At 33.3% G+C, this 24,274-nt stretch overlaps 2 protein-coding genes across 2 annotated transcripts; both read left to right on the top strand.

The window, feature by feature from the left end:
• The first annotated feature begins 1,748 nt into the window (after nt 1-1,748).
• Nucleotides 1,749-2,973, top strand: LOC112792099 (3-ketoacyl-CoA synthase 4-like). The gene has a single exon (XM_025835190.3). It carries the CDS (start codon nt 1,800-1,802, stop codon nt 2,841-2,843), a length of 1,044 nt encoding a protein of 347 aa, XP_025690975.1. The 5' UTR covers nt 1,749-1,799; the 3' UTR covers nt 2,844-2,973.
• Nucleotides 2,974-11,813: 8,840 nt separating this feature from the next.
• LOC112792100 (protein C2-DOMAIN ABA-RELATED 4-like) lies at nt 11,814-12,750 on the top strand. The gene is made up of 2 exons (XM_025835191.3): nt 11,814-11,950; nt 12,039-12,750. The coding sequence occupies exon 2, from the start codon at nt 12,138-12,140 to the stop codon at nt 12,633-12,635; it is 498 nt and encodes a 165-aa protein (XP_025690976.1). The 5' UTR covers nt 11,814-11,950; nt 12,039-12,137; the 3' UTR covers nt 12,636-12,750.
• The last annotated feature ends 11,524 nt before the right edge of the window (nt 12,751-24,274 follow it).

Below are 24,274 nucleotides of genomic sequence, written 5' to 3' on the forward strand. Positions count from 1 at the left end.
TGACATTGGTGTTTTTTCAATAATTAAATATGTTTCTTTATTTTATTAATTAAAAATTTTGAATACATAATTGGTGCGTTTTCTGGTGATATTGGATTTACAAAGCTGACTACATCAAATACACCTATAAGAGAGAAATACGTGAAAGTTAATTTTAGTGTTTGACCGTTCCTTAATTGAGTTAAGATACAGTAAAATTATTAACACTATACGATAATTGTTTAGTTTTGCTGTGGTTAAGTAATAAACATTAAAAAGGATAAATTAAAAAAAATTCAAAATAAAAATAAAAATTAAGAAAATTATTTTTTGGGTTCCATTTGTTGCCACTGCCACACTTGGAAGGCTTTGGTTTGAAGTTCATGGCGGCTCGTTGAGAGTGGAATCGCCGCAAGCAGCAACCCCAATAATATGAAACCAACCACACTAGTTCACTCTGCTTATTGGCACCCTAAACTTGTCGTCTCTTCCTTTACCGCCGCCACCTAATAACTCTCCACCGATTCTCTTTTCCGTCATTTCTCCGCTCCTTATCCTAACAATGATCTCTCCTCTTGTCCAACTACACTGTTGAATCTATGCTCATTTTTGGCCACAATAACGAGTCTTACACTTGTATGAAATTAACAACTAACCTCCTTCAATAAAACTGTCCCAATAATTTTGTCGCTGAAAATTTTTCTACTACACTTTTAAAATGTCAATCTTTTCTACACAAGTAAAGCCCATCAAGCAATTCATATGCTCTTTTTCAATATCCGATGAACAATTGCTTCCATGACTGCATAATTTCACACCTTCTTTTCTACACAATTTCACCTGAACCTCCAACACATGAAATTTCAAGTTGAGGTAGAGAAACAACAATTTGCAACATCATATAGTATATTACATCTGTTTTTTTGTATTTGTGACTTGTGTTCGTGCTCCTCAAAACTGTCGCGACAATGAACAATTGCTTCCACACCACTGGTATCAGAGAAGCAATTTAATCCAACATGCAATTACCCTTTTAGATTTACTTATTTTTTAAAATTTTTTATTTATTTATATAGTAAAAAATTGTTTATTATTATCCTTAAACTATGCTTAATATAATGGTATTTGCTACGGTACGATGATAAAATAATACGTACCGATACGTTTAAAATATGGACAAATAACATCAAGACAAGTGAAATTTATTTTCCACGTTAGCATTTAATTTTTTCTTTTTTAAATATATAATATATCACCACTTTTACTAAAACACCCTTTTAATTAAATAAAAATAAAAAATAAATTTTATTTAATTTGAATGAAAAGACTTAAACATCTTTCCTTTATTTGATTAGACAAAAATACCCTTTGAATACCCCTATCTTAACAGCTTCTCCTCTAAACCCTAGCTTCTCCACCACCGCCGCAAGGACTGCCGCCGTCCGTCACTCTCAGGCACTACCATCGTCGTCTAGTCGTCCGTGCTTCTTCCTCCTTCAAGAATCGTAGCTTCTTCTTCCTCGACCTCGGCGCGTTAGTTCCTGGTATTCATCTGCTCCATCGCGCTGCTGCCGCCGTCCGTCGGGCGCTCAGTCACCATCGTCTTCTTCTGGTCGTCGCAGATTCTTCCAACCCACCACCGTCTTCTGAGTTGTGTTCGTCGCCTGGCCTCTGTCTCCGTCACGATTCTGCCCCCTCTTCTCAGACTGCTCAGTAGAAAAACCCATCTCCATTCCAGTTTCCTTCTTTCGAGTTCAGAGAGCAGAAGCTCAACCAAGAACAAAACCTTAGACTTCGACGGTCAGTATGTACCCGAAACCATGCATCATATCCCTCCAACTCCTTCCATGGCTGCTGCAAGAGAAGAATCTGAGAATGTTATGTTTGGTGCTTTGGATAATCTCTTTGCTAATACAAAGATTAAGCCTAAGAATATTGGTGTTCTTGTTGTGAATTGCAGTTTGTTTAACCCAACTCCTTCACTTTCTGCAATGATTGTGAACAAGTACAAGCTTAGGGGTAACATTAGAAGCTTCAATTTGGGTGGTATGGATTGTAGTGCAGGAGTTATAGCCATTGATCTTGCTAAGAACATGCTTCAAGTTCATAGGAACACTTATGTTGTTGTTGTTAGCACTGAGAACATTACTCAGAATTGGTACTTTGGGAACAAGAAATCTATTCTGATCCCAAATTGTTTGTTCCGTGTTGGTGGTTCTGCTGTTTTGTTGTCCAACAAATGCTCTGTTAAGAGAAGAGCAAAGTACAAGCTTGTTCATGTTGTGAAGACTCATAAGGGTGCTGATGATAAAGCTTTCAGGTGTGTGTATCAAGAACAAGATGATGATGGCAAAACTGGTGTTTCTCTCTCAAAGGATCTTATGGCTATTGCTGGTGGGGCTTTGAAGACTAACATCACAACTTTGGGGCCTCTTGTTCTTCCAATAAGTGAACAGCTTCTGTTCTTTGCTACTTTGGTTGTTAAGAAGCTTCTGAATGCAAAAGTGAAGCCTTATATACCTGATTTCAAGCTTGCATTTGATCATTTCTGCATTCATGCTGATGGGAGAGCTGTGATTGATGAGCTTGAGAAGAATCTTCAGCTTCTGCCTATGCATGTTGAGGCTTCTAGAATGACACTTCACAGATTTGGAAACACTTCTTCAAGCTTTATTTGGTATGAGCTGGCATACACTGAAGCCAAGGGAAGAATGAGGAAGGGGAATAGGGTGTGGCAGATTGCATTTGGAAGTGGATTTAAGTGTAACAGGGCAGTGTGGCAGGCACTTAGGCATGTCAAGGCTTCACCCAAGTCTCCTTGGGAAGATTGCATTCATAGGTATCTAGTGCAGGTTGTTACATAGCTTTAATTTCTGCTACTCTCTCTGGTACACATAGCATAAGCCAATAATCAATCCTATTCAAGGAGATAATAGATAATGTCTCAGCTGTTCAATCATCACTTTAGAAGCCTATTTTTGTTGTTATTTTTAATTATTCTAATGCTTCTGTTTTAGTTACTTAATCCTTAAATTAATATTTATGTATTTGTCACTGAATCCTTTATTTCACTTGGTTGCATAAAGACTAATGCTAGATTTATATCAGTAATACAATGACTTTTGCTTTGCCTTGCTATCATGTATGAGATGCTACTAAATTTGGTTAATCACTGTAGTCATCAAACATTTTGCTAAGTTAGGCATCGTTTTTTCTTCTGGTAATTTTTTGTGTTGTGCCAACTGGAAGAAAACCTGTCTCTGTTCCTGTACCTTTCTTTTTTCTTTTTGTTCCTCTTGGGTTTGATGTAAAGGCACCATTTCCCCACTAAATTGGCATTCACTACCTTGTGTCCCACCTAATCAGTTCAGATGGTTTTTTCCTTAACATACTCTATACTTGTATCTAACTAATCTAAGTACCTTGTAGTATGAAAATGTTTTAACCCTAGAGTACATTTGAGTATGTACTCAACAATATTTGAGAGGCCTAAACTAAATGGTAGTATGCCTATGTTTTGTACAGGATGATTCTGAAACTGTTGCAATGATCAAGGAATTGTTGGAGACTCGTATTCGGCCGGCTGTTCAAGATGATGGTGGAGACATTGAATATCGAGGATTTGATCCGTAAGTTCTTAATAGTTTGTTATTTTGGTTTTGAAGCACATGGATGAAACTTTTAGGAAGAGCGTCCAACTACGGGCACTATAGAATTATATTTGTACCAAGTTAATTTATTTATTATGGTTTTTATCTAGGGATACTGGAATAGTAAAACTTAAGATGCAAGGAGCATGTAGTGGGTGCCCAAGCTCTTCGGTGACTTTGAAATCCGGCATTGAAAATATGTTGATGCATTATATACCTGAGGTAAGAAGTTCTGGGATATCTTCTTGTGCTGAAATTAATTCTTGTTTCCTTCTGGACTATGCTTATGCTTAGAAACAAACTTTGTTCTGCCCTTCCAGTTTTTTTATGTTTTGTTTGTTTTTTTTTTAAATAAAAAGAGCAGCAGCTTTCTTTTTAGTATGCTTGGAAACCAAAATTTATAGTGTGCCAGTAACTTTGTTTTTGTAAGAAATTGCATCTTCCCAGAATCCTATAAGCTGTTGAAACTGGTTGGACTAATTTAATTATAGTGCAGGAATTTTTTGTTATAACTAGTGATGTAAGTTTATCCGATTTTTGCTTTGTTAATTGCCTGTAGCTTCTGGAGAGTAAGATGCAGGAGGCAAGATCAAAGAAGGATACTCTGAAAGCAAGAGCTCAATCTGCAAAGTTTGTCCAAACCATTTTCTAATTGACTCACATTTTATTACAGTCTATTCCTAATCCCTTTTAATCCTGGTTTTTGATTAATGTTCCTTTAGCACTTCAACCAAGGTGAGTGAGATGCTGGGAAATGTCAATACAAGTAGTGCTCTATCTGCCTTTGAAAAAATGGAAGAGAAAGGTGAATAAAAATTATTGACATTACTCATTAGTTGTTCGGGTATATAAATATATAATAATAGTATGCTGGTCTATCCTTGATGTATGCCCTTGCTTAAATTGGATTGACAGAAAGATATTAATGGATCTATGTGTTGAGTTAAGAAATTGACTAAATTAATTAGTGATGACAAACATTATTTTTGGGCAAAATAAATAATTAGTGTTGATCAAATTTTAATGGCATATTACTAATTATTTATGTTGCAGGCTAAATTCATTCAAGCAGCCCAAAATGGTATAAAGACAATATAGCAAGGCTGATGGGTAAAGCCCAAACAAAAGCAAAAGATAGAAGCCAAAGAAATCAGATGGGCCAAATGGGTTACATGAACCAAACTGATCCAAGCCCGATTTGATTTTCAATTCCCACCATATTGCTCCAACCAAAGCAACGTTCCCCTTCTCTCAAATCAAGTCAAATCAAACATTCAGAAAAGTAAGAAAGAGAAAGAGCTTCTTCACCAAACTAAACACCAAAGAAGCAAAAGAGAGAAAGGTTAAAGCTTGACACACAGAAATCTAATCAGAAAATCCAAACCAAATCAAGCTTAGGTCAAAGGTAATCCATCTCATTTTGCTTGCATCAAATCTTCTTCTCTTCTTCTCAACTCTCTGCTATATCCGAAAATGGCATTCAAGAAAAAGTAGTTCTCTGCCCTATTCTGTTTTACATCTACGGTCACAAGTGATACTTGGGGACCAAGTAGCTTTTCTATGCTAAGATCAAGTTGACCATGAGAAGATTTCTATGGTTACTGCTTTGTGGCTTTCGGTCAAGATGAGGAAGTCAGAGGAAAAATTTCTACTCTGAGGATTAAGGAGAAAAAGTGAATCTGTGGTTGGTGAAGCTCAAGGCTCAAGATGTTAACCTTGGAAGAAGGACCCAGCAACATGCAAGGAGTTAAAAAAAGTTTTTCTGTTCATTCAGAAGAAGGGGAGAAAAAAACCAGAGTTTGAAAGTTTTGTTCTGAGAAGAGCTCTTTGAAGAAGTTCAATTAACTGGACAGTGTAACCTAAATCAAAGGTGCATTCCGCCAGTATGAAGAACTGAATCAGAGGCTTGCTTATCTGGTTTTTTGCATAGCACAGAGGCTGTTGATGAAGTCAATCTCCTTCATGTTTTTACTGATTGTAATGTACTTTTCAAAGCTTATCTTTCTGTAATTTCTTGAGAGAAAAGGCAGTGTGAGAAAGCTTGAGAAAAAGCCATAAGTGAAAAAGGCTGAGAGATACACTTGAGAGAAAAGCCTAGAGTTGTTTTCTGATTTCTTTAGGTGTGATTGTGTCTTGTATCTTGTACCTGTAAGGTGTCCCTTTCTTAGTTGGGTTAGCACTAAGAGGTATAGTTAGGTATTAGCATAGCCAATGTCAAGTTAGGTTAGAACTTGAGTGTGATAGGATTGGGTTAATCCTGTGTTATTGGTGTATGTAATACTGTTAACTATAGTGAAATTCTTCCATAGTTGTGGAGGAGACTGGATGTAGGTTGCATAGCACAAGGCAACCGAACCAGGATACTTGCTGGTGTTAGCTTTTCTCTTCTCTGCTGTGTTCTGTTTTCTGACATTCATGAGACAAAAATAAATTGTCTCATAAATTTCCGCTGCTGAGTTCAAACAGAATCAAAACTGCAAAGTTATTTAAAAGGGTAATAACAGCAACTTAAAAGGAAGGCATAGATTCAACCCCCCTTCTCTAAGCCTACCACAACCTTCACTATGCTTTGTATCCTGCTCCCTTTTCCTATATATATATATATATATATATATATATATATATATATATATATATATCTGATATCTTGAAGCTTATAGTGCTTCAAAATATTTGACATTTGCATTCATTTCAACAATCTGAATAGTTTTATTTGCATATTCAGTTATTATGATTATGCTGAACACAAACTCTGTGTTTTATAGATGTTATGCTGTTATGTGTGTGCTATTCTTATTTCTTAAATTGTTGTAGTTCATGCAATTGTAGTCAAAATATATGGTAACAGAAGTTTATGAGTAAAACTGAAGTTGGTATAGTTGAACATTTGCCTAATCAATATGTGAATAGTAGTAGCTCAATTGGAAATGGCATGTATCACTTGGACTCTTGGTGTTGCCTTGTTGGAAGCAGGGAAAGCATATTCCACCGGATTCGGGTTTCGTGGTTTGGAATTCCTTCTAATGAAGATAAATCCCCTTATTCTTTTTCTCATTTTGTTGCTTTCCTTGATTATCCTACTCTGTGTTTTATCATGTGTTTGCAATTCGATACCAAGGTTCTTCCGGAGGAAATATCCTCCCGTTTTCAGACATAGCAATTTTTTTATCTTGTACACCTTTCGTTTATGATATAAAAGAAGAATTTTTTAATCTTCTCTCATTTTTTATCAATCACTTTTAATAGGTATATAAGAGAAGTGTATACTAACTACTAAGTAGTGCATATAAGATCTCTCAATTGCTATATTTGTGTAGCTCCTACGTCTCGCCTACTGACCGACTTCATGTCATGTTTTCAGCAGTTACCTCTTGATGCTTCCATTGGATTTGTGATGTGAAGGTGCTTTCCAAGTTTATCAGGCCGGAGGAAACAAATCACCCGGCGATGATCAACATTTAAGCCCAATCATTCATCACTTCCATTTTAAAATTTTGTAATTGAATATCTTGTATTCTGTTAGTGTTTTATCGGTAGCACAAATTTTGGTATTCTTGACTTGAATTGTCAAGATATATTTTGTAGATTAAGGCAGCAGGGTGAAGTAGATCAAATGTTCATTTTTGTTTTAAGGTATCGAGTTACATGTTACTATTTTTTGTTCTTATGTAATAAATGTAACTTTCTGATTTTGTTCATCTAATTCTGAGTCATGTTAAATATTATAAAAGGGGAGTATAGATTCTGAAAAAAACTCAGTGGGTAATTTTGAGTCATCTAACTCCACTGTTTATATGCACGCTTTTATAGTCCTTTATCATTACTCAATATGATATAAAACCAAATTAACAAAAATGGGTTCAAGACACAAGACTAAACTCACAGATTTGTCTTGAAATAAGACAAGTTCTTGCTTACATTTTCAACAGAACAACCAAAGCAATAATTGAGACCAGTTAATAGAGCTCCAACAAAAGATACTGCCACAGTAGTTAATAAAATTTTGAATTGAATCTAAATTTAAATTTCTCATCAAATTTATGCCTGGGGTAGAAAGTTCACCCCAACATTTGTCACTGATGATATTTCAAGTTCACCCTGGGGTAGAAAGTTTCCAATTATCATCATGAAGCCAGCACAAATCTCAAGGAAATCCAATGTCGCTACCAAAGCACCTCGTCTGTACGAACACAACATTGAGCACATATATCTACCTAATTATCTATTGAGACTAATTAACAAACATTTGACGTGCATATTAGCTCAAACCAACAAATAAGCAAACCATCGAACACTTGGTGTGCACAGGGAAATTCATAGAAGGGAGGGAAGAAGAAAAAGAAAAAACGCACGAGTGTTTCTCTGAATTCTTGTTGTGCGATCTTGCGCTCCTGAGCCCTGATTTGCGCAGCTTCGGCCTTGAGCTTCTTGTGCTCCTCATTGGCAACTCTAAGGGCTTCTCTGCGAGCTTCGTCCTTGCGCTGCGTCTCGATCTGAAGCAACTCCATAGCAAAGTCATTAATAATCACCAAAGCCACAAGGCCCTTCAATTCAGCACCAGATGCACCACCACTCCTCATCAAAGCTTCTTTTGCAGAAATAAGCTCATATAGAACAACTCCAAAAGCATATACATCTATTTTGGGAGAAACACTTCCATATACATATCTGCAAATAAGAGAATCCTATTATTAAATCTAAAAAGCTCACTTTCCTTTCTAGAATGTGAATGTGTGAAGTTAATACTGAAAAACTTCTACTTTTATTGCTTCTAATTGGAAACAAGGAGATGTAGATCAAGGAATACTCTTTCAACATTCATAAACTCATAACTATGTACTAAATTAATGGGAAAAAAAAAGAACTACCAACACTTTGCAAGTTTAGTTAATGTATAATAGTTAGCATACTTTAATCCTTAGTTTTCCAAAAGAAATTGAATAGATAGAAAATAGTTCATCATACTCTAACAGTATTATCATACATAAAACTTGACTATGCATGCAGCATCTATTCAACTAAAAGAACTACAATTTAGTTTCTTATTAATAAAAAAATATATGCAACTTTTCTTTCAAATACTTGTAATCAAAACTAGTAACACAGAGAAATTATGAACCTCGCCATTGAGCTCTCCATAATAGACTACACCAAAACCACCTTGACCAATTTTAGCCAAACTGAAGTTATTTGTGGCATTGGCTAGTTCCTCATACGAAAACTCTGTTGATTTTTCTACCTTAACACCCATAATACTAGTATCATCTGAAGCTGAAGTTTTGTTTTTGGCATTATGAGAGGTTTCGCCAGAAAGAGGGACAATGTATAAGAGTTACTAATCCAAGCATGCTATTAGATAAAATATAAGTCGAAATCCATATACCTTGGCGAACAAAGTTCTCGCTGGAATCTTTAGCTACCAATTTTTTGTTCCACATCTTCTTTCTTCTGTAACATTTAACATAAACACAAAATACCAATAACAGAAGTGTTGCTACTATTCCAACAGATATTCCACCAAAAACGCCACCGGATAGACCTTTCCCTGCAGAAACAATAGAACAGCACAAAGTCCTTACCTTCACTGTCTTGATATCAAACTCAAATGAAAAGAATGATCAATGATAGAAAAACTGTGCTAAGATTGTCAAACCTCCATTGCTGAAAAGAAAAATGAAAACAGGGTCATTAAGTTTAGAAGATCACTGAAAAATGAAATTTAAATAGCTTGGACAGTAAGGTTAAGAGAAAAGTTACCTTAGTTTAAAGGGTACATAGTTTCCATTTTCGTCTGTAAAAAAGCGAAATGAAAGGAGAATGTGAGATATTATTCACTTCAAAATTTTGAAGTTCCTCGGAAACCAATTTGAAAGATCCAACTATAAGAATGATGCTAATAAGTTAAGCATACTCTTGACAGTATTAGAGACAGATTAATTAACACTTATTCAACAATGGTTTATCAGAATCATTAACAATGGAGTAATTCACAGTAAAAACAGTAGGATTCACAGATTAATTAACACTTATTCAACAATTATTCAACCCATAACAAATTCACAAATTAACTAATAACAATTATTCAGTAATTGTTATAAAAAAATTACCTGGAATCTAGAAGCCCTAGAACAGAGCAGAGCAGATCTTGAGCAAGAGAGGGACAAGGGCATGACCGAAGGGATGATAGGTGGAACAGAGATAGCGCCGGCGACGATGGAACAGAGCTGCTCGACGGAAAAAGGAGGCGAGCCTGGCGACGATGGAACCGAGCTGCGCGACGGTGCTTTCAAAGCTGAAACAGTAGCTGCACGATGGTGGAACATAGCTGCACAATAACGACGGTGGCTTCGAAGCTCGTTTCGGAGACAGCGGTAGGAGATGGACGGAGGTGAGGGAGTGAGATCGATGGCGGAGAGAGGAAGGAGGAGCTCGAGGGTGATGGGAAGGATGGGTTCGCGCTTAGGCGTTGTGTGGAGCTAAGGATAGGAAGAGGAGAGAAGAAGAGGAGCAGAGAGAGAGAGAGAGGATAGGAAGATGAGAGAAGAAGATGAAGAAGACTGAAATCTTCAAGGCGTGAGAGAAGGTTTCTGAACTAGACGAAGAACAATTTTAGTTTTTTATTTTTTTAATATGTTTAATACTAATAAAGAATAATTTTAATTTTTTGTTTTTTTAATATGTTTTTGTTTTGTTGTTTTAATTATTTGAATCTATAAAATTAAGATTAATTGAATTATAAAATTTGATTAATTTAAAAGGATATTTTTGTCTAATCAAACAAAGAAAGGATGTTTAAGTCTTTTTATAAAATTAAATAAATAAATATTTTTTATTTTTATTTAATTAAAAGGGCGTTTTAGTAAAAGTGGTGATATATTATATATTTAAAAAAGAAAAAACTAAATGCTGACGTAGAAAATAAATTCCACTTATCTTGATGTTATTTGTCCATATTTTAAACGTATCGGTACGTATATATTTACCATCGTACCGTAGCAAACACCTAATATAATTTACCTTATAAATGTATAGATAATGTCTTGTTGTGAAACTTCACAGTTGTCGTATTTTTATTGGCAGGTCAATATCTAGTCTTCTATAGTCACAGGTCAATATCTAGTCATCTATAGTCACTGTAAACAAAGCCATCATTAAAGTCGTCGCCTACATAATTAATTAGTAAAAATTGTATTTTTATACAAATATTAAAAGTATTTAGTGTATGAGTATAGTATTTTTTTTAAATATCGATCACATAATATATTTTATTCTGTACATATTTTTCTCCCATTCTATTTTAGCATTTGGCAACTTAACCACAATCAGCACCAACGGAAATAACTAAAACGTTTCAAACAATTTAACACACTAGAGAGTAGAGACCTCTGCTCTTATTCTTTTGTATTCAAAGTTTCAAACAACAAAAGACACGTTCTTTTTCTAACACTCAGTCAAGACTTGACTTTGCATTGTTGGTTTTATTTTTATTTTTTTTAATGTTTTGAAATTCATTATTGATGTCATGACTCATGATTGAGAAAAATGTTAAATTTCAGTATTTTTCTTTTATATTTATTCAAACTAATATTGTTAAATCAATTATAATAGGTGTATATTAAAAATTAATCATCATTTTTCGTTGTTAGACCACACATTATTACGAATATATATCTAAAAATATATTACAATTAATTTTAGTGTAGATATAATATTTTTGTTGTTTGACTACAATCTACAGATGTAATTTTTATGAATAAATCCATTGTGTAATACATAAAATAAATTTATAAAAATGGATACTTCATTTTCCTTTCCTAATCATCACACATATTCTTTGATGAATGTTAAGAGAGTAATACTTTCAATATAAATAAAAAAAAAATAATTAGTGTTGATTTAAATATAAAATAAAAAACATTTATCAATTAAGATAACAGAAAATAAAGGAATTTAACAGACGTTAATTTTTTACATCCTAGGATATATCCACAATTTTTCTTTGGTTGATTTTCAATTTCTTTTTTTCAACAGAGTAAATAGGTAAACGCTTATCCGTACAAATTGGGGATTACTGGATTAGGGGTTGAGAGCGACGCGAAGAGCGTGAATGAGGGAATCGGATGTTCCGCTCCGTCCTCTCCAAAACACACATACCCACATATCCGCCCCCTCCCCTCCTCCTATCTTTCCTCCTCATTATTAATATTATTAATTATTATTGCATATCCCTCGTAACGAACTCTCTCGCCCCCTCCCTCAGGACAGGGTTTCACTTTCACACAACTACCGCTATTCCTTGGCAACATCCTAACAGAATTCTGGTAGGCCCTATATTATTAGTTAGTATTATATTATGATTTTCAACTCTGTTTGCTTATATTTATTTATGCTGTTCGTTGCACAAAATAGATTTTGAAAAAGGACGGAGAGGGAGCAGCTAGGAGATTATTATTGTGATCAACATCAGCGCCAAATTAGAGAGTCCTGCAGGGAGAAAAGTGAATAATCATGATGAATGACCTTATGGGGCTTCTTAGGATTCACATCAAGCGTGGTGTGAATCTGGCGGTTCGTGATGTGAATACCAGTGACCCATACTGCGTGGTTAGGATGGGGAAGCAGAAACTCAAGACACGTGTCATAAAAAAGGATGTTAACCCCGAGTGGGATGAAGAGCTTACCCTTTCCGTACAAGATCCCAGCGTTCCGTTCACGCTGACTGTGTATGACCATGACACGTTCACGAAAGACGACCCCATGGGGGATGCAGAGTGTGACATACACCCCTTCATAGAAGCATTGAAGATGGACACCCAAGGCCTCCCATCGGGCACCATAATCACCCGAATACAGCCTGGCAGGCAAAACTGCCTTGCTGAGGAGAGCCGTATTACTCTCGTCGACGGCAAAATTGTCCAAGACATTGTCCTTAGATTGCGACACGTCGAATGTGGTGAGGTTGAACTCCAGTTGCAATGGATAAATATTCCTGGATCTGTCATGTGACGCCTTTTTTCTTTTTCTTTTTCTTTTTTTTTTTATCTCATCACATGCATGCAGCATGCTTTATTAATTACTCCATGCATATATATATATACATACAACTAAACTTGCATTGCCATCTCTGATCTCAATATATAGCTTTATTCCCTATATATATTGCGTGTTTTGCATTTTTCGTTTCCTTTTTCTAAAATTTATGCCCCCTCTTGCTGAACGCCCGAACGTCCTTATTTCTTTTTTTTTTTTTTTTTTTTTGTATACAAGGGCTCGGTTGTTGATTAGCTTGTCATCAATCATCAGCTAGCGTGAAAATATCAATTTGTATCAACTTTACTAATAAATACATATAACATATACTTTACATTATTCTTACATCTCTTTGGAATTATTTGGTCAGATTTATTATTGCCCAGATAAATAATATTATTTACGCCCCATTCGAGATAATGAACTACTCCCTCAGTTCATATATTTGATGTGACAACGTTAACATATTAGTGCCTAAAGATATCAAACCTATCCGCCACGAAGAAATTAGCATGCATAATGTATGAAATCACTAATGTTAGTAGTTATATATATTATCTTTAAACTAGACTAAGTTTACAATAAATTAATTATTAGTATAAAATATATATTAAAATAAAATAAAATTATACATATATTTATATAAAAATATATAATTAATTTTAATGTATAAATTAAATAATAATTTTTATTATCTTTATGTGTTGTGTATATTATTACTAAAATGATGGCAAATAGGATCAAGGGCGGATTTAAAGGGGGATTAGTGGAGGCCATGACTCCTTAGAAAATTTGAAAATTTTATGTATTATATGATGATATATTTAAATTTAAAATTGAATTGTTAGTTTAGTGTCTAATTAGAATATTTTTTGTTTCATGACTTTGAGTTCAAATTCCAATTGTTATGTTTTGAATATTAATAATGTATTAATTTTTAAGCTAATTATTTTGATCAATAAATCTTTTTAATTCTATTATTGCATAAAAAATATTTTAATTTTTATAACAAATTCTAATTAAATAGTAAAAAAGTATATACATAAAAATTAAATTATTTCAACATTTATTTATTTTTTCATGATATTAAATAAATTATATATTAGTAAGAATATTTATATATTTTATTTATTAATTTATTTTAAATGCATATATAAAAAATATCAGAATAACTGATTTATATTATCCATGTTATATTTTTTATAATAATAATGGATAAAAATTAGAATTTTAGTTAGAGAAATGGTGGCATTGGTTTTGGTGGCTAACAATGGCATAAATTTGACCAATAAATAAAATATTGACATATAATAAAAAAATTAAATCTAAAATCAAAATAATTTTCTATCTCTTATAATTTTTTATGATTATTTTTATCAAAATAATTTCTTATAATTATTTTCATAATTACAAAAAATAATTTTAAAAAAATAATACCAAACTAATTTTATAATTATATTTATAATTATTATTTTATTATTATTTTTATTTTTTAAAAAAAATTTTTATAATTATTTTTACTAAAATGATTTTTCATAATTATTTTTATTTTTTAATTATTTTTATTATTATTTTTTTAATAATTTATAAAATTAACACCAAAATTATTTTTTTAATTATTATTTTTATTTCTAAAAAATAATTTTTTATAATGATTTTTTTTTGTAATTTTAAAAAACTAACACCAAAATGATATTTTTCCTCTTGGTGTGTTAGTTTAAAAATAATCATAAAAAATTATAAGAGAGAGAATATTATTTTGGTTTTAGTTTTTCAAAATTATAAAAAGAAAAAATAATTAACAAAAAATTATTTTGATAAAAAATAATGATAAAAAAATTAAAAAATAATTTTGGTATTATTTTTAAAAATTATTAAAAATAATAATAATAAAAATAATTAAAATATAAAAATAATTATAAAAAATCATTTTAGTAAAAATAATTGTAAGAAATTATTTTTAAAAATAAAAATAATAATAAAATAATAATTATAAATATAATTAAAAAATTATTTTGGTGTTATTTTTTTAAATTATTTTTTATAATTATAAAAATAATTATAAAAAATTATTTTGATAAAAATAATCATAAAAAATTATAAGAGAGAGAATTATTTTTATTTTAGATTTAATTTTTATACCATATGTCAATATTTTATTTATTGGTCAAACTTATGCCACCCTTAGCCACCAAAACCAATGCCACCATAGAACTTTCCTTTTAGTTATTATGAATGCTATCAAAAATAAAATTATTAATTTTTAGTAGAAATTTTTATTTTAATATAACACTTATTAATATTTTTTTTATTAAAAATAATAATAGAAAATAATATCATCAATTATATAATATAATATTTAATTATACAAATATTTAACTTTCGACCTCCTCTTCAAAAAATTTTCTGGTAACCCAAATTTATGTCATATATATATATATATATATATACTGGTAACCCCAAACAAATTAAATTGATATTATAATACAATACCAAATAAAGATAATAAGAAATAATCAAAAGGCTAGGAACATAATTTTCTCATTTGAGTTTTTATTGGAAATTTTAAAGTTTGTCGTCCTGTAAGATTCCGAATTGAATGGTAAAACACGAATTTAGAAGCTTTTAGAGAAAATAATTAAAAAACAAGATTCAATAGGAAAATTACAAACTTCGTTCCCATATGCATGATGATGAAAGAGAGGTTAGCGATGAGAATTTTTGTGTGCTCTCATAGAAGTGAGAGAGAATTATACGAGAGATGCTTGTGAAGAGAAAATGATTTCAGTAAAATGGTGAATATTTCAATTACTTATGTACAGAGTTCTGCCTTTATACAGAAATAAAGCAAAACAAGCTAACCACATCTAACTAGTCTAACAGAATGCAGCTAATGACTAACGTTAACTATCTGCTTTATTAAGAGAATTGCAACTAACTAATAATCACCTAACTAATAAAGTTAACACTGACACTTTGAGAAACTTTAATTTAACTAACTATATAACTGAATTGTAATTTGTTTTAAATATCTAAAAGAAAAGTTGGTAATGGTTGAGTTAAGATTGATTTTGGGGTTTATATATATATGGTGATAAATACTTATTGATTTAAAAGTCCAAATTGTTTTAATATGTGTGCTAAATGATGCAGGTTTATTATTCATTTCTCAACTCAAACTCAAGTTGCTTCAGCATATTTCCAATACAGTAACTTAAGGTTCTAGCCCAATACTCCTAATAAGCATCATTTAGAAAATACATGCCAAGGGAAAGAGTTCTTAAACATTCATGTTTGGAATAAAAGAAGAAAAGATAAAAGGACATTTGATACTATTAAGAGGCAGTTGAAGTTCTAGAAAAAAAAAACAAGGAGACAAGGACAATATTACTATTCCAAAGACATTAGTAAAGTAATTAATATTCATAAAATCACTAGCAAAGTTGAGTCGAGCAAAACAAAAATGAGAATGCAGTTGTAATGGCACAAAAATGGAAATACTGTGCATACCAAGGAAGACAGCAAATCCAAAGACAGTAGAAATGGTGGAATAACTTCTCGAATAAGCAGAGTTAGTAAAGTAAAATAAAAAAGTATTGTGTGCCGATAGAGACCACTTCAACATGCAGATTCAAGTAGGAAATTGAAGAGGCAGTGATGGAATTTGAAGAATAAGCATCATCCTATAAAGTGGTCTACTCAACATCATTTGAGAATAAGAAAAAGAGAGTGCCATTAGATGGGTAGATGCTTCAGTTCTTTCTAAGAGCTCTTTAGTAGATACCATCTTTATAACTGAACTCAGGAAGCACCATAGGGTCTGTAGCCTCGACGGTGATGAACCCAAATATGAGTATTTGGCCAAGAAGTCGGGGCCTTGGTTTAGTTCGGGGCCTTGTAGCACATTGCTTGTGAAGTATACAGGATATTGTCCGACCTCATCCTCTCATATTAAAGTTGACGCCACGGCCTTCTTTGCGACAGCTAAGTATAACACGAGTTCTTCACCCGCTTTTGGCCGGGTAAGAATTGGAGGTTGGCTCAGTGATGCGTGAGCATCTTCTCTATCTTTTCCTAGTGAATTCGCATTCAATTTGGTGAGTTTAATCAAGATTTAAATATCTTTTAGCCACTATGGATGCTACTTTGAGTTGTGTGCAATTCTATTTATTTCAGGTAGCATTCGGATGGATTTGACGGAGTTTTGTAGCAGAAATGGAAGAAAGCGAATGATGTTGTCAACCCCGACCTCCTTGCACTAAAACAGGAATAACTTGAGCTACAGAGATCCAATTGACGTGATTTCAGCGGAATTGGAAAGATAACTTTCATAGCTTTCCAATGATATATAATAGTGCACATTTCTTCTCCAGCTCTCTCGGCCTTCACGGTGCCAAACTTGAGATATCTCAAGTTTGGTGCCACACACTCACTCTCTAAGGAAAGCATGCTGGCTTGCTGAAGCCAAACTTGAGAAAGCAAAGAGGACTTTGAAGGATTGCATGCTGACTTGCTGAAGCCAAACTTGAGAAACCTCAAATTTGGCGCCAAGCAAGCAGAATTGAAGAATACTTCACGTTTCACTCCAAGCCAAACTTGGGACTACTCAAGTTTGGCGTCAACCAAGAAGAACAATGAAGATTGCATGCGGTCCCAATGGCGCGAAACTTGAATTCTCCATGTTTGGTGCCACATTTAGTAAATCAAGTGGTCTCCATTCGTCCAAGACATGATGCACGCAGAGTTATTTTAATTTTGAGTTAAACTTTATTTTTTTTAAATAGGAAAAGATATTATTTAGTTTTAGAAAATATAATTTACATTAATTAAGATTAGATATAAAAGGAAAAAGAATCAGCCATTCAGGTACATCTCTTCTCTTCTACTTCATTCCGCAATTTACAGTTTTACAGAATTCTAGTTTTTGTCTCTGAACCATAAGCAACTAAACCTCCACTGTTAAGGTTAGGAGCTTTGTCTATTGTATGGATTGATACTATTATTTTTCTATTTTAGTTCATGTACTTATTTATATTTGAAGAATTGTTTTTCTTCTTTATCTTATGAATCTGGGTGGAACGGAAGTTTGACCCTTGTTCTAACTGAGTTCTTGTATAACTTGGAAAAGCTCTTTACTTGAACAATAGCTTGAAAATAATTTCTCCTAAACTTCTAACTATCTGAATTTAACGGGATACGTGACATATAATCCTCTTATATTTGGGTAATTAGGGTTTCTGTGGCATATAAACTAGAATTGAACTTCACCCTCTAATTGGAATTAAGTGACCAAGGAATTGGTAGTTGATGAAGGTTAGATGGGACTAAAAAGGTCTAAGGAATTAGGGTTTAGTCACATATAATTTGTCATGAATTGAATCTTGCATGATTAAAATAGTTAGTATAAAAAGTCAATCCAAAAGATAGATATCTCTGAAACCTTAACTGTTTTTTCCACATATATTTCACCTCAATTTACTGCTTGTTTTCTGATTCTCTGAATTACTGTCTGATGCATTTGAGCTCTCAACACTCTTTTCTGTTTGTCTAACTAAGTAAATCATTTAACCATTGTTGCTTAATCCATCAATTCTCATGGGATCAACCCTCACTCACCTGAGGTATTACTTGGTATGACCCGGTGCACTTGCTTTTGAACTCTTGGAACGCCTTCTCGCATTTATGATTCCATTCAAACTAGCATCCTTTTCTTAGTAGGAAAAAAGTGGTAAGGATCTTAATGCTGATCTTGCCAAGAATCTGGATAAAGCTACAAGTCGGCCATTCAACTACTATACCTCCTTTAAGCAGGTCGGACTCTTCATTTCCAGGACCGCTCTACACTTGTCGGGGTTAGCTTCAATCCCCCTTTGTGTTAGCATGAATCCTAGAAATTTTTCAGCCTCCACTGCAAAGGCGCACTTATCGGGATTTAGTCTCATCCCGTGTGCTCTTATGGTGACGAAAACCTTCGAGAGGTCGTCTAGGAGGCCGGCGTCATCCTTGGTTGTCACCAGCATGTCGTCTACATACACCTGCATCAACTCTCCCAAATGAGGTGCAAACACCTTATTCATCTATCTTTGATAGGTGGCCCCTATATTTTTTAATCTAAATTGCATGACCACGTAGTAATAGTTTGCTCTGGGCGTGATGAATGACATCATCTCTTGGTCTGGCTTGTACATCAGGATTTGATTATACCCCGAGTAAGCATACATGAATGACAAGTATTGATACCCCGAGCTAGAGTCCACTAGGGTATCAATATTCGGTAGAGGATATGGGTCTTTTGGACACGCCTTGTTAAGGTTCGTGTAGTCGACACACATCCTCCATTTGCCATTATGTTTCTTGACCAGCACCATGTTTTCCAGCCAAGCCGGGTACTTGACTTCTCTGATAAAGCCTGCTTCCAGTAGGGCTTGTACTTGTTCTTCGACCACTTGAGCCCGCTCAGCTTCTAGCTTCCGTCTTCTTTGTTGGACAGATCGGGATCCTGGATAAATAGCCAATCTGTGTGACATGAGCTCGGAGTCTATCCCAGGCATGTCGGAAGCTTTCCAGGCAAAGAGATCGAAATTTTGTTGTAGGAGCTGTGTCAGCTTCTGCTTCAGTTCTTTCGTTAGACTGGCTCCTATGTTGATGTTCTTTCCGACCTCTTGTCTGATCCACACCTCTTCGGTCTTTCCTCCGGGCTGTGGTCGTAGTTCTTCTTTAACTTGGACTCCTCCGAGATCAATGGTATTGACTTCTTTGCCTTTACCTCTTAGGTTAAGGCTTTCATTGTAACACTTTCTTGCCAACTTCTGATCTCCTCTGATGGTGGCTATCTCTTCTGGTGTTGGAAACTTCATGCAAATATGGGGGTAGAAACCACTGCTCCAAGCCGATTTAAGATTGTTCAACCTATTAAGGCGTTGTAGGCCGAAGCTACATCGACGATAATGAAGTCGATGCTTAAGGTCTTGGATTTCATCCCTTTTCCAAAAGTAGTGTGTAGGAAAATGAAGCCCAGCGGCTTAATGGGAGTGTCCCCTAACCCGAACAAAGTGTTCGGGTAGGCCTTTAACTCCTTCTCATCCAATCTCAACTTGTCAAATGCTGGTTGAACAGGATGTTTGCCGAGCTCCCTTGGTCCACCAGAGTTCTGTGTAGATGAGCGTTGGTGATAATCATGGTGATTACCACTGGGTCGTCGTGCCCGGGGACGATGTCTTGTCCATCTTCTTTGGTAAAGGAAATTGTTGGGAGGTCGGGTCCTTCATTCCCGACTTAGTTAACTTCTTTCAAATGCCTCTTTCGAGATGATTTGGTCACTCTTCCTCCCGCAAAGCCTCCCAATATTATATGAATATGTCTTTCGAGGGTTTGTGGGAGAGGACTTCTTCGTCCGTGACCTTCATCGTCTCTTTTTCTTTTTCTGTGATTGTCCGACCTTTTCATGAGATATCTGTCTAACTGAACTTCCCTAGCAAGTTTTTCTATCACATTTTTTAGGTTGTAGCAATCATTGGTGGAGTGATCGTACAATTTATGGTACTCACAGTATTCATTTTGGCTTCCCCCCTTTTTGTTCTTGATTGGTCATGGGGGAGGTAGCTTTTCAGTATTACAAATTTTCCTGTAGACGTCGAGAAGGAAAACTCGTAAGGGAGTGTAGGAATGATACATTCTAGGCCTCTCAGATCTGACTTCTTCCTTTTTCTTAGGCTCCATATCTTTTTCTTTTGATTGATGGGGGTGCCCTTGTCGCCAGCTGGGTTTTCGTAGCCTGGCGTTCTCTTCCATATTGATGTACTTCTTAGCTCGTTCTTGTACATCACTTGAAGAGGTCGGGTGTCTCTTTGAGATGGACTGGGAGAAGGGTCCTTCTCGAAGTTCGTTGACTAGGCCCATTATCACTGCTTCAGTAGGTAGGTCCTGGATTTCCAAACACGCTTTATTGAACCTTTCCATATAGCCTCTCAGGGATTCTCTGACCTCCTATTTTACTCATAGCAGACTTGGTGCATGCTTGACTTTGTCTTTTTGGATTGAGAAATGCGTAAAAACTTGCGTGAAAGGTCGTCGAAGCTGATCACTGACCTAGGAGAAAGGCCGTCAAACCACTTCATGACTGTCTTTGTTAGAGTTGTCGAAAAAGCCTTACAACGAGTGGCGTTCGACGCGTCGGCTACGTACATCCGACTTTTGAAATTACTGAGGTGGTGCTTCGGGTCAGTCGTACCGTCATACAGGTCCATATCAGGGCTCTTAAAGTTTCTGGGAACTTTAGCCCTCATGATATCTTCAATGAATGGGTCCTCTTCTCCTAACGGGGTGTCTTCTCAATCTCTACAGAAATTCTTATTTCGAAGGTTGGATTCCTGCCTTGAGAGCTTTTCTTCAAGCTCTCTTCTTCGCTCGATCTCTCTCCTTAGGCTTCGCTCTACCTCTCGTTGTCGTTCTAGCTCTTGCTCTAACTGTTCGAGTCGACTTTGGTGGCCATGCGGTAACCCCATTAGGTCAGTGGAGTGAGGTTGCCCATCTTTTTCGGATTGATGAACCTCAGAGGAGATTCTTTTTGGACCCTGGGTATTCGAGGGACCTTCACCGTGCTCTCCTTCCATTCCTTGTAGGGATATTATTGCTTAATCGTTGTTGACCACATCCTGGTGCTCTTGTTAATACTTCGATACGGTGTGTCCGTCTTCATGCTAGTCGTCCGCCATCATGCGTTGATCTTCTAGGTCTCCGTCAACGGCGCCAATGTTCCGAGACTTACCTAGAACCGGATGATTGGGCTCGAATGGAAGGCCCAAACGTTAAAGGAAGGTGGCCTCCGACTTGTTTCTCCCTGAGAGCCACTGTCCGAGTTGTGTGTTTTGAAGAATGGGGGGTACCTGCGAAGACACTCCGATGCCTAAGTTAGCAAGGGGGTAAACAGGTTTTGAATGTATATTGGAACTTAGTTTTACCTTAGTGTGCCAGTGTATTTATAGGTGATGAACCAATAACCACCGTTGAAGTAGTTCCACTTCTAATGGTGGATAATCGTCCCTTTATCTTAGGGTTGTTGAGATATCTCTTCTAGGAGTGGGTGAGAGATTTGAGGAGGCAGTTATTTATTTAAATCTGCTAGCACGTGTCGAATCCGACTTCTCTTGAGAAAGTCGGGTGAGCGGTAAAAGCCATCCCTTTGAATTGGACCTTTTTAACTTAATCGGATTTGACCATGAAAATGGATTTTCTCTATTTTTTTTCACTGGAGAAAATAAAGTGTGATATCTCACCTTTAATTCTATAAGTGGGACTAAAAATTAATAAGAGAGAGAAAATAATGAATAGTGAGATCACAAACTAGATACTATCCAATTTTTTTATTGAAGAGGATCTACTCCCATTGCATTGGGTTAGAATATAAACATAAATAAAACCTAATAATAATAATAAAACTTCACGGTGCTTATTGTCTAACATTAATAATAGTAGAAATATTAGTATAATAGCGAAAAGAAATCATATTATTCTAAAACAAAATATATGATATTGTATAATAATTACTAATAATAATATATAAAATATGCTAATAATAATAAAAAAATAAATATTATTCTAATAAATTTGATAATTATCTCTAACCTATTTCTCATTAATAATAATAGAGTAAAATTTTAATTTTTATTAATTAAGTTAAAACAAGACAAGCATATTAACATAACAACAATAATAATAAGAAGCATAAAGTATGTGTTTTTGTCTTTAATGTTGTGATTTTTTTAAAAAAATATTTCTATCGTTTAACTGTATTAAATTTTGTTCTTATTGTTTTTGGTTTATATCAAAATTATTTTTAGATGTTAATTTTATTTGAAATATTGAAGATAAAATAAAAAATATTTAAAATCTAATTTGATACATTTGTATTAATGACATGATAGATTATAAACAAATAAACAATATTGTGGTAAGTAATATCAAACTAATATGTGCTAATTAAATAGAGTATTATCTTACGTGACATATCTATTATTATATTATTAAACGTTATTAAACTATAATGTGACACATCGCGAACCATCTATAATAGTACGTGGTAGAAAAACGAATAAAAAATCAATGTGTATAATATTAGTCAATTTAAATGATATTTTTTTATACCATTTAAATCTTAAACGACTTTGATGCACGAAAGTTAATCTCATGAATTACTTTAAAGTTTTATTTCATGTAAGTTGTGTAATAATAATAAAAAAAAGAAGTAAATAGTGAATAGTGGATTTGTGGTCCATAGATATACCCTAACAAAATAAGACGGAAACAACTAAATGCGTGAGGAACTGACATGTTGTATTGTCATATATTTTTTTAGGTATTAGCCAAATTTTGGTATAATACTCATTTATTGACAAAATATTTTTTGTGTGTATTGACAATACACTTTCATATACGGTATATTTAAATATAAAAAATATAATAAAATTTTTGGGAATTATCTCACCCTCAAAATTTTAAAAAATGCTATAAAATTTAATGATTAACTAAATTTACACCAAAATTTAGTTAATATTTAAAAAATTGCCTTGCATGCATTATCATGCGAAGGTAATAATATTATTTTTTATAATATATTTTAATTTTGGTAGGTTAAAGATGAATAATTATAAGTTTAAATTTTATTTAAAAAGTTTATTATTAATTAATAAATTATTATATATGCAAAATAATATTTAAATTTTTATATTTGTTTATACTGTTCAGAGTTGGTTATAGTATTAAATCATTAATTATTGAGTCACCAAAAAAAAAAATCATTAATTATTGATTGCTAAGGAGCACGAGTCAGACGGGCCATCCTGCTTGCATGCGGATGCACGTGGCGACAGACCACTGGCATTGTGGATCCCAAATCAGATTCCCTCTCAAAGAATCATTGATGATTTTTTTTTTGTCCCTTTTTTTCCATCTCTCTCTTTAATTATTGAATAATATCTCAAATTAATTTTTAAATTAAAATATTAAGCAAAAAATAATATTCCAAATCAGTTTGTTAAACAAAATTTAGTAGAATATTTTAATTTCTTAACAAATTTTAATTATTAATTTAAAATTTTTATTTTATTAGATAAATCAATCTTTTCATATCAAATTATTTATCTACATAAAAACAAATTTAAAATTTTTTAAATATTATTATATTTTTATTAAATAATAACAAAAATTTATTTGTTTTATTTTTACTAAAATTCAACGTAAAACCTGATATATCTGATAAAAAAGAATTAGACATTGAGTTAATATTTTTTGATGCAGAAACTTATTTAATATTAAAATTTGTTGAAATTTAAATTCTCTAATTAAAAATTCATTTGGAATTTTTTTAATTTTAAAAAATCAATATTTCTTATTTCATAAATCATTTTGAACATTAACATTTAACAAAAATCAATAAATAAAAAAAAGTGTAAATGATGAGTATATCTAATATTTATTTCATTATAAATAATTATTTTAATATTAAGATTTAGATAAATAATTAAAAATATAATATATTTTTATTTAATTAATAATTATTTATATTGTTCAAAAAAATTATTAATTAGGTAACATAGCCCATAAATAAATAAAGATTC

The sequence above is a fragment of the Arachis hypogaea genome, chromosome 13 (assembly GCF_003086295.3).
Source record: "Arachis hypogaea cultivar Tifrunner chromosome 13, arahy.Tifrunner.gnm2.J5K5, whole genome shotgun sequence".
Lineage (NCBI taxonomy): Eukaryota > Viridiplantae > Streptophyta > Magnoliopsida > Fabales > Fabaceae > Arachis > Arachis hypogaea.

What these genes read in the sequence shown, in the direction of transcription:
- LOC112792099 (XM_025835190.3), top strand. Translation starts at nt 1,800, where the DNA reads ATGCATCATATCCCTCCAACTCCTTCCATGGCTGCTGCAAGAGAAGAA.
- LOC112792100 (XM_025835191.3), top strand. Translation starts at nt 12,138, where the DNA reads ATGATGAATGACCTTATGGGGCTTCTTAGGATTCACATCAAGCGTGGT.